The 14,317-nt window shown below is 47.8% G+C and overlaps 1 protein-coding gene across 1 annotated transcript; it reads right to left on the bottom strand.

Annotated features, from left to right (window-relative positions):
• Positions 1-317: 317 nt before the first annotated feature.
• Positions 318-4,698, bottom strand: IL24 (interleukin 24). The gene is made up of 5 exons (XM_014783266.2): positions 4,546-4,698; positions 3,276-3,338; positions 2,229-2,387; positions 1,506-1,580; positions 318-600 (listed from the first exon to the last, which is right to left on the bottom strand). Exons 1-5 carry the CDS (start codon positions 4,696-4,698, stop codon positions 517-519), a joined length of 534 nt encoding a protein of 177 aa, XP_014638752.1. The 3' UTR covers positions 318-516.
• Positions 4,699-14,317: the final 9,619 nt, after the last annotated feature.

The following is a 14,317-nucleotide window of genomic DNA, read 5'->3' as shown; positions in this document are numbered from 1 at the left end:
GGCACCCCCAGCCCAGTGCTCTGTTCCTGCAGATGTCATGACAGTGTGATTTCCATGCCGTAAAGTTCAACTTCATACCCCAGCACCCCTCATGGTTCCTCAGCAATTCAAAGACAGGCAAAAAATCCAGTTTATTAAGCATTTACCAAGCACCCATCCACTACCCCACATGATGGCAAGGATTGTAGAGGATAAAAGAGAAGCACGGGGCACTGTCCCTGCTGCCTTCACAGAATTTACAGTCTCACAAATAAATATGGCATCAGTTAAAACACTGACAGGAATTAAATAGAATTGTAATAAATATAAGAATCTGCTTTGTAGATTATTCACAGCATCCAACGGAACCTCCCATGACTGTCGTTGGGGCCACTTAAAGAATGAAGTCTTTGAGGATAAGCCTGGGCCAAGAACGGGACCCCTGGTCAAGAGTGTGAAACGCCCAGAGAGCATCACAGGAAGGCACACTTGTTTGAAATGACACGGAGAACAAGGAGGGTATCTTGGTCTAGGCATTCAGGGCTGGTAGAATTTCTCCATCCAGGTCAAGAGAATGTCCACTTCTCCAAAGGCTTTGGTCAGAGCTGCTTCTATGTCCAGCTAAAGGAAAGGGAGAGATGAAGATCTGTCATGGCAGCCACAAGAATAGGTTTCCTTCCCACCACCACTCCTGACACTGGCCTGACTCCTAATCACAGGTCTCCTCACCTTGGGATGGCCTCTGATGAACTCCCCTGCCCATCACTTGCTCCCTGCCTATGTGTGTTGTCTGCTTCAGGGTTGAGGAGGGATGGGCCAGTGAGTGACGGTGGGTAAGGAGCAAGGGAAAAGCAGCTGGAGCCCCTGACAACAGGAGTCCTAGAATCCCAGTGCAGGGTGACCTGGGCCACCTCCTGAGCCACTGTGCAGATGAGGAGACCGAGGCCCAGGTGGCCTCTTTCCATCGTACATTATTGCTCTTCACCATTTATTTAGAAGCTGATGTATCTGTTCCTCAAAAATGTGATCAAATTGTATGTGTTTTTGGGGGGAGCTGATGAAATTTGGATATTCTTTGTTGTCTTAATCTGGTAAAAGGCAGTATAATTTCCCATAATTTTTTTTCACAAACTAGACTATTTGAGCATTATGGAAAATACTGCAGATGTGTATGGGGGGGGTCTCCCTTCTTTCTCCCTCACTTCTGACTTCAATTGCCCAGCTCAAGTACTCAGAAAACTCACAGGGAAAGTCCCCAGTAGTGAAATCATCTTGTTGGGAAATAGAATAGCATTTTAACTTGAAAACTGGCAGAAAAATAGGCCATGTAGTTTGTGGTGCTTATGCAAAGTATATGCTAATTGAGGCACGCATACCAGTTCTCCTGCTAAGTCAGGTGGCTTTTGGGCAAGCCTGGTAGAGTCACCTGCATTGAATTCTGCATTATGTCCCTGAGGCCCCTTCGTGTGACAGTTCAGGCTAGTCTATGCTGGGTGGGCAAGCTCTCAGCTCCCGGCCTTGATTACCTGGTTAAATGCTTGCTGGAACAGCAGAAACCGCCTGCGTGCACTCTGGCTGATGGAAAACATCTCATTTTCCTGCTGGATAACAGAAAAAGAAATTGTGCCAAGTGTTAGGTAGGAGCAGAGGCAAGCCCCCTCCCACTCCTTCCTAGTGATGCCGGAGGGGTTCCCAAGGCCTAAGAGGCCAGCTCTGAATCCCACATCCGCAAGGTAGCCAATGCTGAACTCCCACCGTGTGGCAGGGGCTGCCTCCTTTTTTTTTTTTTTTAATTTTCCCCCAAAGCCCCAGTAGATAGTTGTATGTCATAGTTGCACATCCTTCTAGTTGCTGTATGTGGGACATGGCCTCAGCATGGCGGGAGAAGCGGTGCGCCAGTGCGCGCCCGGGATCCGAACTCCGGCTGCCAGTAGCGGAGCACGTGCACTTAACCGCTAAGCCACCGGGCCGGCCCTGGGGCTGCCTCCTTTAATTCCCACAGCAGTCTTGACAGGTAGGAGTGATGGTCCGTGTTTTATAGGGAAGAAAACTGGAGCCCGAAGAGGCTGACTGCCTTGCAAAGGGTCACCCGGCTGGTGAGAAGAAGATCTGGACTTGAACCCAGAACTGCTAGTTTCAGAGCCTGTGCTGTTTTCCATGACACACGTAACTCCCTGTCATGGAGTAAAAGCCAGGACCAGACAAGGGCCCAATTCCCATGGGCCGCAATCCCCGCGTTGTTTACTCACACTGGGCTGCAGTCTTGACATGATGGCAATGAAGTTATTGGCCAGAGTGGAGAATGACTTCAGGATCCCGAATTCAGCTGCCTTATCATGGAAGTTTTTGAAAATAGTATTCAGGTAGAACTTCAGCAGGGCATGGATGAGGTAACAGCTTTCGGCGTCCTGGGGAGGGTCTGGATCACTGCGGAGCCTCTGCCCAGCCAGAACCCCCGGAGGAACAAGCCACATGCCACACAAGGCAAGGGAAGCACGGTAGAGGCCCGGATCTCCTAGGAGATGCTGACAAGCATCAGACCTGAAGGAGCCTTCAGGGGCCACACAGAGCAGCGCCGAACCACAGACCCAGAGAGGGGACTTGCCCGGGGTCACGCAGTCAATGGCAGACACAGCCTAGCTCCCAGGACTCTTGACTCCCCAACTGGTTAATGTCCCTTCGTCTACACCACATGGCCTCTCTTGTAGCTGTGGGAGGTGATGGACCCTGAAAAGCCTCTGGAACTTGGTGTTTGGAAGTTGGCAGGGACAAGGACTGGAAGGAGAAGAAATGAGGAGGAAAGAAAACCAATATCCTTGAATTCAGGGATTATACTCTCGTCCCTCAAGCCCACAGAGTGAAGTCAGTGCCTTCCAGGGATCGGGGCTCAGTATGTTTGTGCTCACTGACTAGACGGGTGATGAGAAGGCAGTAATGGGTGAAAAAAAAAGGATGGAAACAGAAGAGACCTAAGCAGACGCCCACTGGGCCTTCCCAAGCAAAAGAGAACTAAAGATGGATGGCAACTCTCTGGCTAAATGCAGAAAGATGTTTACAAGCCTTAATCCCTAACCCCCTCCCCATGCCATCACACACATACCCACACAACCCAGACACTGCAGTGATGACCCCAGACATTGACTTCTCTGGCTCACTGCCCAGCCCTGTCCTGTGTAGGCTTAACCTAGGGAGAAGTAAAGGGCTTCTGTCAGCCTCACCTAGACGGCTCGTCAGCCCCACCCACAGCAGACACGCCACACAGAGGGAGGCATCGTCCTTCCCCGAGGTCTGATTACCGAGACGTCCTGCAGGACCTCTTTCCGCAGCAGCCGGACACCGGTGATATTATCCTGGGCTTGCTTTGGGAACAGAAAGAAAAGATGTCTCTAGGTTGGGAGTCAGCATAGAAACCAACGTCGCGTGTATGTGCTGCCTCCCCAGACCCCTGAATCCATCTAGTCTGTGAGATCTCAGAGGCCAGAGAGACCATAGGAGGACCCAGGAAGGGCTGGGCTGAGCTGGCCTCTGGGGTGAGGGTACAAGGTTCCAACCACAGAAAATCACTAAGCTTGGTCCCCAGGGGCAGACTGAATCCCAGGGGATCTTAGAGCCTGAATGCGGACTTGATGAGGGACTAGTCTGATTCTCTTGGTCATTTGAGACAGGAAGAAATAAGCCTATTTGGTTTAAGAACCACTAGGGGCAGGATTTTGCCTCCATATTCCAAGGGCTGCGGTGGGGGAGGGGGAAGGCATGGGACGACGACAACAAGGAGCAGGTTGCACCTCCAAGCTCCCGCCCTCCGAGATTGCCTGCAGCCCAGCCGCTCACCCCAGTTCTTGGATTTAAAGTTCAAGAATCCTTGTGAGGAAGTAGCTTTAGAGCTCATTTGTCCCACCTCCTCATTGTTCAAATAAGGAAACTGATGGGGGGAGTGGTACTGTACCAGTTGGTTTCAAAGTCAGGATCACACCTAGGTGTCCTGTCCCCTGTCCAGCACTCTCCCTTGCCCCTAGGCTGCCTCCTCAAGCTCCCTCTTTCTGCCTCGTGTCTGATCTTCTGGAAGGAGTGGGGAGCGTCCGTGAGCGCACGTACTGGAGCACCTTCATGCCTGGGAGACAGCGCGTCACATTTCACAAGCCGCCCCGTCCCACCTCAGCATTAACCACTCTTTCTGCCTTAGGCAAGGGCTAGGCAGGTGGGAACAGACTAGCAGGAGGCTGGCAAAGCAGTAGGCGAAAACTCCAGTGGGTCTCAAAGGATGTCCCGCGACTTCCCATTGGTGGAGTCTCAAGTCCCCATGGGACACAGATGAAGCCTGGATGAATCAGGCTCCCTGCTGTGTTCCCCTTGGGCTGTGTTTATTTTACTAGAGCCTGATCACGTCTTTCTGAGCCTCGATTTCTTCATGTGCAAGAGGAAATGTGGGCTTGTGATGCTTCTGACTTCACACAGTTATTATATAGGAAAATGATTAGCAAACTACAAAGGGCTCCATAAGCATAAAATATTATTCTCCAGCCACAGTACTCGCCGTGACTGGGTCCAGAGCAGCACCTCACTCACCACAATGTCCTTCACGACCCGGAAGGCCTCCCACAGTTCCTGGAGAACTACCCCCTCCACTTGGCAGGCCCCAAATTGGAACTCTTTGCCCTGGACTCCTGGCCCCTGGCTCCAGAGCAGCAGCATCAGACTCAGGCAGAGGACAGCAGCCATCTGCATTGGAGAGCCCATTTGCAGCAAAGGAAGGACTGGGAGGATCCTGCTGGAAGAAAGGAGGCATCCCACTGAGGCAGGCCCTCTGCCCCAGGAGGGATATACCCCAGAGTAATGCTCCTTGGCTCTGCCTCAGCCAGCATCAGGGGCACACAGATGGGAAACCCGAGACTAGGGTGGCTTCCCAGTGTTAGAATATTGCAAATATGTGGCCTTATTGGGTGCACTGGGGTGGGGCGAGTGTCTTTCTGCCCCTCAATCTCATACCGGTTGGTCTCACGATCTCACTATATGTCCTCCCCCATCACGCCCATCCACATCACACACACCCTGCACCTCCCTCCTTGCTCCATTGCAGTTCTCTCTAGCTAACAACCTGCTAGTAAGAATTTGACCAATGGGCCGGCCCTGTGGCTTGGTGGTTAAGTGCGCGCACTGCGATGCTGGTGGCCCAGGTTCGGATCCCGGGTGCGCATCGAGGCACCACTTCTCCGTTCATCCTGAGGCCGAGTCCCACGTGCAGCAACTAGAAGGATGTGCAGCTACGACACACAACTATCCACTGGGGCTTTGGGGGGAAAAAATAAAAATAAATAAAATCTTTAAAAAAAAAAAAAAAAAAAAGAATTTGACCAAGAAGAGTGAAGAAATGGGGGGTTATAATGCGCCAAAGAACATGTATAAGGAGCCCAAACTTAAGAGGATAGAGAGCTTAACTAGGTATTTGCTTGTCTGAGTTCTGCCCTCAGACAAGCAGAACTCAGACTTGTTCAGGGGGCCATCCCTGACTCCTCATCATGAGGGAGCCGAGGGTTTCATCCTGGCCCATAGGGAGGGCACAGTCGGTAGGTTAGGGGCACACACTCACTCTGCCACCTCAACTGACCGACTCACTCTTGACTCTAAGAGTTAACTTTTCAGGTATCTGAAGAAGAAGAAGGAATCAGATTTCCAGATGATTCACCTTTAAAACCTCCCGGGGCCAGCACCCAGTATCCTTGTCATGCTGGTGTGTGCTTCGCGTTTCCCTCAAAGTCTTCCCATTCTGTTCTTCCAAACTCCACAGGCTTCGAAATTCATCTCTGGGCCTCATAATCCTCCTGGCCTCCCTCCCATCCAGCCTAAGTCCTTCTTGGTGTTAAGCTGGAGAAAGCAGCGCCCCATCTACAGTTACACCTTACCCTCACAGAAACACTGGACATGTCGCCCTCTGCTGCTCCCCTAGCCCCCCATTCCCAATCAGGCAGTAGTCTCATGCTTCAAAGCAAAGTCCTCAGGAGTCCCCCGTCGCTCACCTCTGTCCTGGAAGTGATGTTTGAGGGTTTCCTGTTCGGAGGTGGTGGCAGCTGTGACAGAGGGGGAGAGTCGGGCAGCGACTCTCCACCCCTGACCTCCGCTCAGCGATCAGGGGTGTAACTGTGGGCAGAAGGTTCCTTCCTCAGCTGTGGAAGTTGTTTCAAAAGTAAAGGTGTGCAGGCAAACACGGCTTTGTGGAGATTCATATATATGGGGGCTGGGGGAGGGGTGGAGGAAGAGGAGGGAGGTGGAGAAAGGGAAATTGGTCATGCTTTCCTAGAGAATTACTTCATTGCCTAGTCACCCCTCACTTTAAGACAATGGGCGATGGAGAAAGCAGGCCCTGAGGTGAGATGAGACCTGGCTCTGAGTTCTGGCTCTGCCCCTGGCTGTGTGACCAGGAGCAAGTCTCCTAGCTACCCTGAGCCTCAGTTTCTGCATCTACAAAATTAAAAAAAAGAAGAAGAAAGAAAGAAAAATTTGTCTTACTTCCTCCAGAGGGCAGGTATAAGGACCAAATGGGGAAATGACACAGAGGTGCTTTGTAAACTCTATATACGTGTAAATTCAGTGTTACTGTGCAGAGTACACCTTACTGCCAAATCCTTTAATAATTATCCCCTATTAATGATGAGACAGTAACTCAGAGGCTAAGAATAGCCTATAAATATTTCTCCTTTAATTGCTCAGGGACAGGAATTTTATGAGTGTTTCCTGACATGCAGCCTCCCATGGCCCCTTCTTAGGTTCAGGAAGAATAAGGAAGTGTGTGCACGTCCAGGTCTGGAAAGCTGGGGACCCCGGTGTCCTGGCGGGCTAGGCTTGGCCTGTACTGCCCTGGGTGGGATCATCCAGGGGTGCAGGGAGCATGGCATGCCAGGAGCGCAGTGCAGTCAAGAGACCCAGCCATATGTCCAGCAAGCAGGGCGGCCAGGCTTCAGTTCCCCAGGTGTCGTGAGGGGGTAGACTAGAGCAGTGGTCCCAGAATTGTCCTGAGGAACGCTTGTATGTAAGACACCCCATGAGACAAGAGGTTTCAGAGTCAGTAAATTAGAGAGGCCCGGCCCGTGCTGGCCCTCTTGGGAACATCGAGTGCTCTGTGGGGCAGGGATCTGGGCGTGTGTTTAATTGCCTTGAACCCAGCATTTCCCATAAGTATTTGACTACATCCCTGGGAAACACTGGCCTCTGAATCAGGGATTGGCAAACTGTGGGCCAAGAATAAGCTAAGAATGGCTTCGTCCTGTGACCTAAGATTGGTTCTTACGTCTTTTAATGGTTGAAAAAAAAAATCAAAAGAAGAATCTGTTGTGACACACGAAAATTATGTGAAATTCAAATTTCAGTGTCCATAAATCAAGTTTTGTTGGGCCACAGCCAGGCTCATTTGTTCACATATTGTCTATGGCTGCTTCTGTGCTACAATGACAGAGATGAGTCGTTGAGACCCTGTGGTCCACAGAGCCTAAAATATCTACTCTCTGGCCCTTTACAGAGAGAGGTTGTTGAGCCCTGCTCTAAATTACCTTCCTACACAAACACTCTAAGAGCCTCCTTAAACCTGAGTCCAGGCAAAGACACGAGAGTAGAAATGTGATGTGAGGGGCCGGATAACTTTCTCCAGCTCAGTGGAAAAGGAAGAATGGGGGAGACTGGGTGGAACAGGCCCTTCCCAATCTCTCCAGTTGGCAGACCCTTCCCAGTCTCTCTGGCACCAGCATCGGTTCCCTCCATCACACACGCGATGTTGTTTGTTTCCTTAAGCAGACAAAATACTTGCTGCAGTCCCCAGCCAGCAGCCTGGTCTGTGCCGCTGCCGTGACAGGGACCAAGCTTGGGTCCTTTGCTCTTGGAGAAACTGAGTCTTGCTCTCTAGCCCTAGGCAGGGGCCCACGTCAAATCCCTTTTTCCCCTTCAGGATCTAGGGCATTACTGAAAATCTCTAATTACTATAGGAAGAAGATGCCAAGAAGCATTGATGAGACAGAAAAGAAGACAAAGCAAGAGTGTTGGGGCCACAGAAGAGGGGGAGGCAGGAGAGGCTGGAGAGACAGGACAGCTAAGACAGGAAGCTGAGAGGGAAAGTGAGCCCCCAGGGCAGCCGCAGTCCTAGACAACTGTCTGCTGATAAGCAGGAGGGCGGGAGGGATGAGCTGTTAGGAGTTAGCTCGGTAGACTCCGGGATATCGACCTGAGGTCATGAGTCGGCGCGCACCAACGCACTGCTTGTTGGGCCATGCTGGGGCCGCGTCCCACATGCAGCAACTGGAAGGATGTGCAGCTGTGACATACAACTGTCTACTGGGGTTTTGGGTGGGGAATAAAAAGGAGTTAGCTCGGTAGACTCCGGGATATCGACCTGAGGTCATGAGTGGCTCATTCTGTCTAAGAAAGGAATACTATAATATGGACATTCCAGGAAAACACGTGCCTGACTCGCAGGCTTGGCTGAGCTATCATAGCCCAATTACCTGGGAAGGCAGGGCAAGGAGAGAACTCAAGGACCTTGGCCCAACATCAGCCGAGATTGCTGGTTCTGAGTCCTAGCTTGCACGCGGGTAGACCTAGGTTCAAAATGTGATTGTGTCTTTGAGCCTTCTGAGCCTCAGCTTCCTCGACTGTAAAATCCAGTCCTCAAAGGGCCATAAAGACACAATGACACAGCACCTTGCTACTCAAAGTGTGGTCTGCAGACCAGCAGCAATGGCACCATCGGGAGCTCATTAGAAATGCAGAATTTCAAACCCTGCCAAAATTGCTGAACCAGAATGTGTGTCTTAAGAAACTTCCAAGGTAATTCTTATGTATATTAAAATTTGAGAAGCATCTACACAAAACACATGAAGGACTTAGCCCAGTGCCTTCCACGTGGTAAATGCTTAACAAACAAGGGTTTCAAGTGTAAAGGGAAAGGACTAGAGCAGTGATTCTCAATGGGGCAATTTTGCCCCCAGGGGACATTCGACAATGTCTGGAGACAATTTTGGTTGTCATAACTTGGGAGTGGGGGTGGAGGTGGGGTGGAGGTGCTACTGACATGTGATGGAATGGGCCAGGGATGCTGCTAAACATCCTACAGTGCACAGCACAGCCCCTCACCACAAAGAATTATGTGACCCCAAATGCATGGTGCTGAGGCTAAGAAATCCTGTACTAGAGGACAGTAGTGGCTTTGGGGAAAGAGCAGAAACAGGAACAGAGAAGGATAAGAAGGAAATCTTATTGGAGAAGGGGCAGTGGACTGATGAGATGGTCAGGGGAGGGGAGAAACAAGATGGCAGCTTGGAAGACTGTGCCCAGAGGCTCTGGGTGGGAGCGAGCGGGTGAGGTCTGGCCCACTGACTCACCCAGGGAAGCTCCAAGTCCAGACTTTGAGATGCTGGAGAAAGTGGGGCTGGTCCTTTTTGCCCACATCCATGTCTTTTTATCCAAACTCCTTCTGGACCAGACTAAGATCTGAGGCTCTTCTAATCTCTCTAATCTCCATGCTCTTTGGAACTTGGGGAATTTCCTTTACAAAAATACTGGGTGCGAGAAAAGGTCCTCTGAGGATAAACTTTGATTTACAAGGCCACTTTTTTCCCCTAAAATACTCCTTGTTAGGTTTAGGGGGTTTATTCTGTTAATCTCATGCCACCTCTGTCATGAATGTCTCTCTGCAGAGTCTGAATTTTACATTTGAGAAGTAAATCTACTCCCACATCACATCCCCTACAAATTCCCCTAAACCTATATAGAGAGAAAAGAACTGGACCAGGATGGAGAAGGGTCCCTTCTCCACTCCTGGGTGAGGCAATACAGAGCTGACTCTTAAATCTGAATACCCCTTCTTTCTGATTGATGCAAATGCCCTGCAGGAGAGAAGTGATGAGCATATTGATTAGGATGTCCTGAGACCCAGCAGAGAAGAGAAAGTTCATCATCATTATTCTTCCAGTGACTTGAGTTTAATCTTTACCCTAAAACAGATTTGTATCTCCCTATTTGGCTGGGAAACTCAGGGGGTAATAGATTGGGTACCTGGGCATTTTGTCAGCCCTATTCCTGGTCTGAGCTGCCATAGTTCCAGGAGGAGAGATGAGGGGTGGATGTCCACTGGTTGGCACTCTGCCATTCTACCTTCTCCTCTGGCGCTGGGGTAATAGATGATTTATTATTACAAGCATTTCAAAGCATGAGAGTAGAAACAAACAGATTATTCTTACATTTGTGCAGCATGCTTAGATGTACAAAATACTTCCAAGTGAATTTTGTCATTTGATATTCACCATAACCTGTTGAAATAGGCAGGACAGATATTATTAACCCTCTTTTGTAGATTAGAAAGCTGAGAAACAGAAAAGTCAAATGAGATCCCCCAGGCCCCATAAATAAATGACAGAACCAGAGCTAGAATGCAGGTCTTCTGGCTTTTAGTCCAACATTCTTTGCCCTGTACCACCCTTCTGTGTGATTTCTCCTTCTTGCATCAGTCGTTCATTTACTGAACAAACATTTCCTAAGCACCGACTGAGTCAGAAGAGACTATACAAAAAATAAATTACTACAATAACATTTATGTAAAACATCCAGAGAAGACAAGTCTATAGAGACAGATAATAGAGTGGTGTTGCTGAGGGCTTGGAGTTACGGGCTGGGTGAGCTGGAGGGATGGGAGTGACTGCTAATGATTAGAAGGTTTCTTTGGAGGAAGGAAAATATTCTAAAATTAGATTATGGTGATGCACTCTGTGAATATACTAAAAACCAATGAACCGTGCACCTTAAATGGTGAACTCTATGGTGTGTAAATTATATCTCAATGAAGCTGTTAAAAAATGAATTAAGGCATAGTCCTTGGGCTCTACTGAGTCAGTAGAGGGGAGATACACTTGCAAACAGATGAACTGCAGTGCTGTGTCGTGGGTGCCATTAACAGAAGGACGGAGCCTGTGGAAACATCAAGGTGAGGCAGATCTCCTGTTGTCTTGGACGGTGCTGGAAGGGTAGACAGGCTTTCCAGTGGAGGTGACATTTGATCTGAGGCTTGAAACCTGAGCAGGAGTTTGCCAGCAAAAATAAAGGGAGGGCGCCTGCTGGAGACCCCTGTGCCGCCACAAATTCTATGGCCACACAGTTACTGTAGGGGACCAAGGAGAAGAAGGTTCTGGAAGCTGCTAGAAGAGAGGGGACCACTGATTGTTCTTTTGGTTAATGATTCATGCAAATCAATGGGGAACAGCAATTTAAATACAACATTAGGGCATGTAATAGGACGTAGGGTGCTACTGACCCCTCAGAGCTGCAGACAGGAATGGAGAAGTGGGAAGAAGGGCCAGGGTCCCAGTTCCGAAAACTGTGACTGCTTCCTAGAAGTCAGGGCCCTGCACCCTCCCACAGCATGCACAGCATCAACTGTGAGTCCCAACGGTGTGAGTATTTTAAATAAATACATGGTAGTATACAGGTTGTGAAAAATGATAGTTACAGAGTCTCCTGAGTAGATTCAGGTAAAGAATTGTGGTCTATTTCCCCTGTGTCACTGTCTCTCACATATCGCAGGTTGCTTTTTCTAAAAGTTTTTTTTTTCCAAAAAAAGGAGGAAGGTAGCCAGGGAGGAAGGGAAAAATCTTCAGTGGTAATGAGATATGTCCCACTTTCAGGCATTAATCAGAGTCAGTACTCCTGAAATAGCTCCCCTCCCAGCCTCCTATCCAAATTCATTCTCTAGACCTGCAGTAAACTTTTAGCTTCCTGGACAGCAATAATCACCCCATTCCTTTCTAATCTTTGATGGCATTGATGTCATCCTTCGCTGTGCCCTGATTGCCTTGTCCTCCAGGCTGTGAATCCCTGGCACCAGCACTGAGTTTCATCTGTCTCACAATGCCCCTCAGAACCTGGCACAGGTTACAGTGCTCAGTGAGCATTTGTTGAATGAGTAGATTTCATATGATGGGTCCCCAAATCTAATTATGCACAGAGTCAAATAGCCTCCCAGACTGTTTACACATAGGTCTTTGCCAAGTGTTTCTCCAATTTGCTCAGGCAACAGCCATAGAGCTGTGAGACTTGGCCTACCTCCCATGGTATCATTAAACACCTGAACCAGCTTTGCACATGCCCCTACTGTGAGAGTAAAAACCCACATAATAATGCTATGACCACCCATCTGGACGTAGAACCACAGGAAAACAGAATCTGTGATTAGGCCGGCACAGGAGGCAGTCCTGGGTCTGTGAATAAGAAAATCCTAGTCTTATCCCTAGTGCTCCACACTGCTGCCTTGAACAAGTCACATACTTTCTCTGTGCTACCTGCCTCCTGCTCTCAAAGGGCAGAAATGACCCCTGTTTCATCCATCTTATGGACTCTCTTCCAGTCTTACCTCTCTTTAAAACAGATTGCACACCACTCTAAATATTCTTCTAAATACACAACTCTGATCGTATTACTTCTGAATTCCCAAACTGTCTTTGGTTTCCAGTAAGGAAAGCCACTCACCCCTCTCCACCCACCATCCATTGCTCCTTTCCATTTCTTCATTTCTTCATGGAGCCCTTGACCTATCAGGTGTTCAGTAAAGGTGGTTCTCGAATCAATTCTTAATTTCAAACCACATCAATGGAATGCATTTAAGGGGGAAGATAAATTAAATTGATTTTTACTTTTATATGATCCACAACTGGTTATTTCTATGGGTAAAAGTCCATGTAACGGAATGCTATTCAGCCACTAAAAATAATTTATATTTACATTCTTAAAAAAACTTTTGTAACATTTTAGGTTAAAAAAACAGATTACAGAATGACCTATACAGTATGATTCCATTTTTGTAAAAAATAAAATAGGCATATGTGTTGAAAAAGATCTAGAACTATAAATACCAAGATGTTAATTATCTTTGAGTGGTGAGATGACGGGTGTTTTCCTTCTCTATAGTTTATCTGTATTTTCCAAGTTTAATACAAGTGCAAATTTTTTTTCTTAGATTAACGTTTTAAAATTGTAGGTTTTGTGCAAGATTTTTAAAAAGTAATTTTAAATTTAACCAAATCATTAGTTTTACTATTGCCCACTGAAAATTATTGAAATTCCTTGACACTGGACTTTCTCTGAGACCTGGTCATTTACCTTCCCAACTTTACCTCTTCCCACACCTTCACACATCTCCACTTCCTGCCTCTGCTCCTCTCTTCACAGAATCTGGGATAGCCTTACCTCCTGCTAAACACTACCCACTATCTATTGCCTTAACGTAGAAAGATGGTTGTCGTATGTTGTTGACTGTCAAAAGCAGATTACACGTATATGGATGTATGTGTGTACATATTTGCATACATGTACACACAGGTATAAAATGTATGTAGGTACACACACACATATACATCCTGTTAAGGATAGGTATTTTGAAGGAGTAAGATTATAGGCTGGGCAGACTTTTATTTTCATCTTTAAACTAGTTTGTGTAATTGGCGTAAAAAGAACTCAACGAACACCCACAGAGAGAAAGAGAGAGAGATTTGCATTTAAAATTTTACCCTTTCTTCAAGGTCTCTTCCTTGCAAGGTATTTCTATCACCCTTGAACACTCGCAATGTGAACTTCTTTTGTGGCACTTAATCTCATCTCTTCCTCTCCTTCCCTCCTCCACCTCTCCCTTTCTCTTTCCCTCCTCCTTTCTCTCTCTCTCCCCCCTGGACTGAAATCTTGGGAGAACAAAGATCTTATGTACTTCTCTTTTCCTCACACTGCTCAGCACAGCATAATGAGTAAGATCCTCGGTATGAAAAGGATTCAGAATGATTTGAAATCTGCATTTTGATGGGTTAATCTCATCGCACGAATAAAGAATGTTAACTCGCTGACAGTATTCTAGGTTGGATGCCCCTTGAAGGTATGGTAGACATTGCAGTTGCTCCTCCCCTTTACCGTTTCCCTTGTCTTAGAACACAGGAAAATCACACTTCCCTGCCCCACTGAAGTTAGCATGGCCTCGTGGCTATTCTGACCGGCGAAATATAAGTGGAAGAATCGTGTCATTTCAGGTGGAAGCAGTTAAAAGCCAGTGTGCAGCGCTTTATGCTCTCTTATGTCCTGCTTGTGTTGAGATGGTAGTCTTATAGCATGGAAGCATTTCCTTCAGCGTGGGTCCCTGAGTGTCTGTGATGAGCAGAGCCCCCATGCTGTCAAGTATTGGACGTGTAAAATAAGGGAGAAATAACTTTTGTTGTAAAAAGCCACTGACAAAGATTAAGGTATTGTTTGCTACTGCAGCATAATTTAGCCTCATCTGACTAATAGAGAAGGAATGTTAGAGGGGAGAGGGATTTAAACACTTCCA

This window comes from Ceratotherium simum, chromosome 2 (assembly GCF_057802395.1).
Source record: "Ceratotherium simum simum isolate JZ-2026a chromosome 2, ASM5780239v1, whole genome shotgun sequence".
NCBI classification, from domain to species: Eukaryota; Metazoa; Chordata; class Mammalia; order Perissodactyla; family Rhinocerotidae; genus Ceratotherium; species Ceratotherium simum.
The sequence above is the reverse complement of the archived record's forward strand: the minus strand, read 5'-3'. Positions and strand labels throughout refer to the sequence as shown.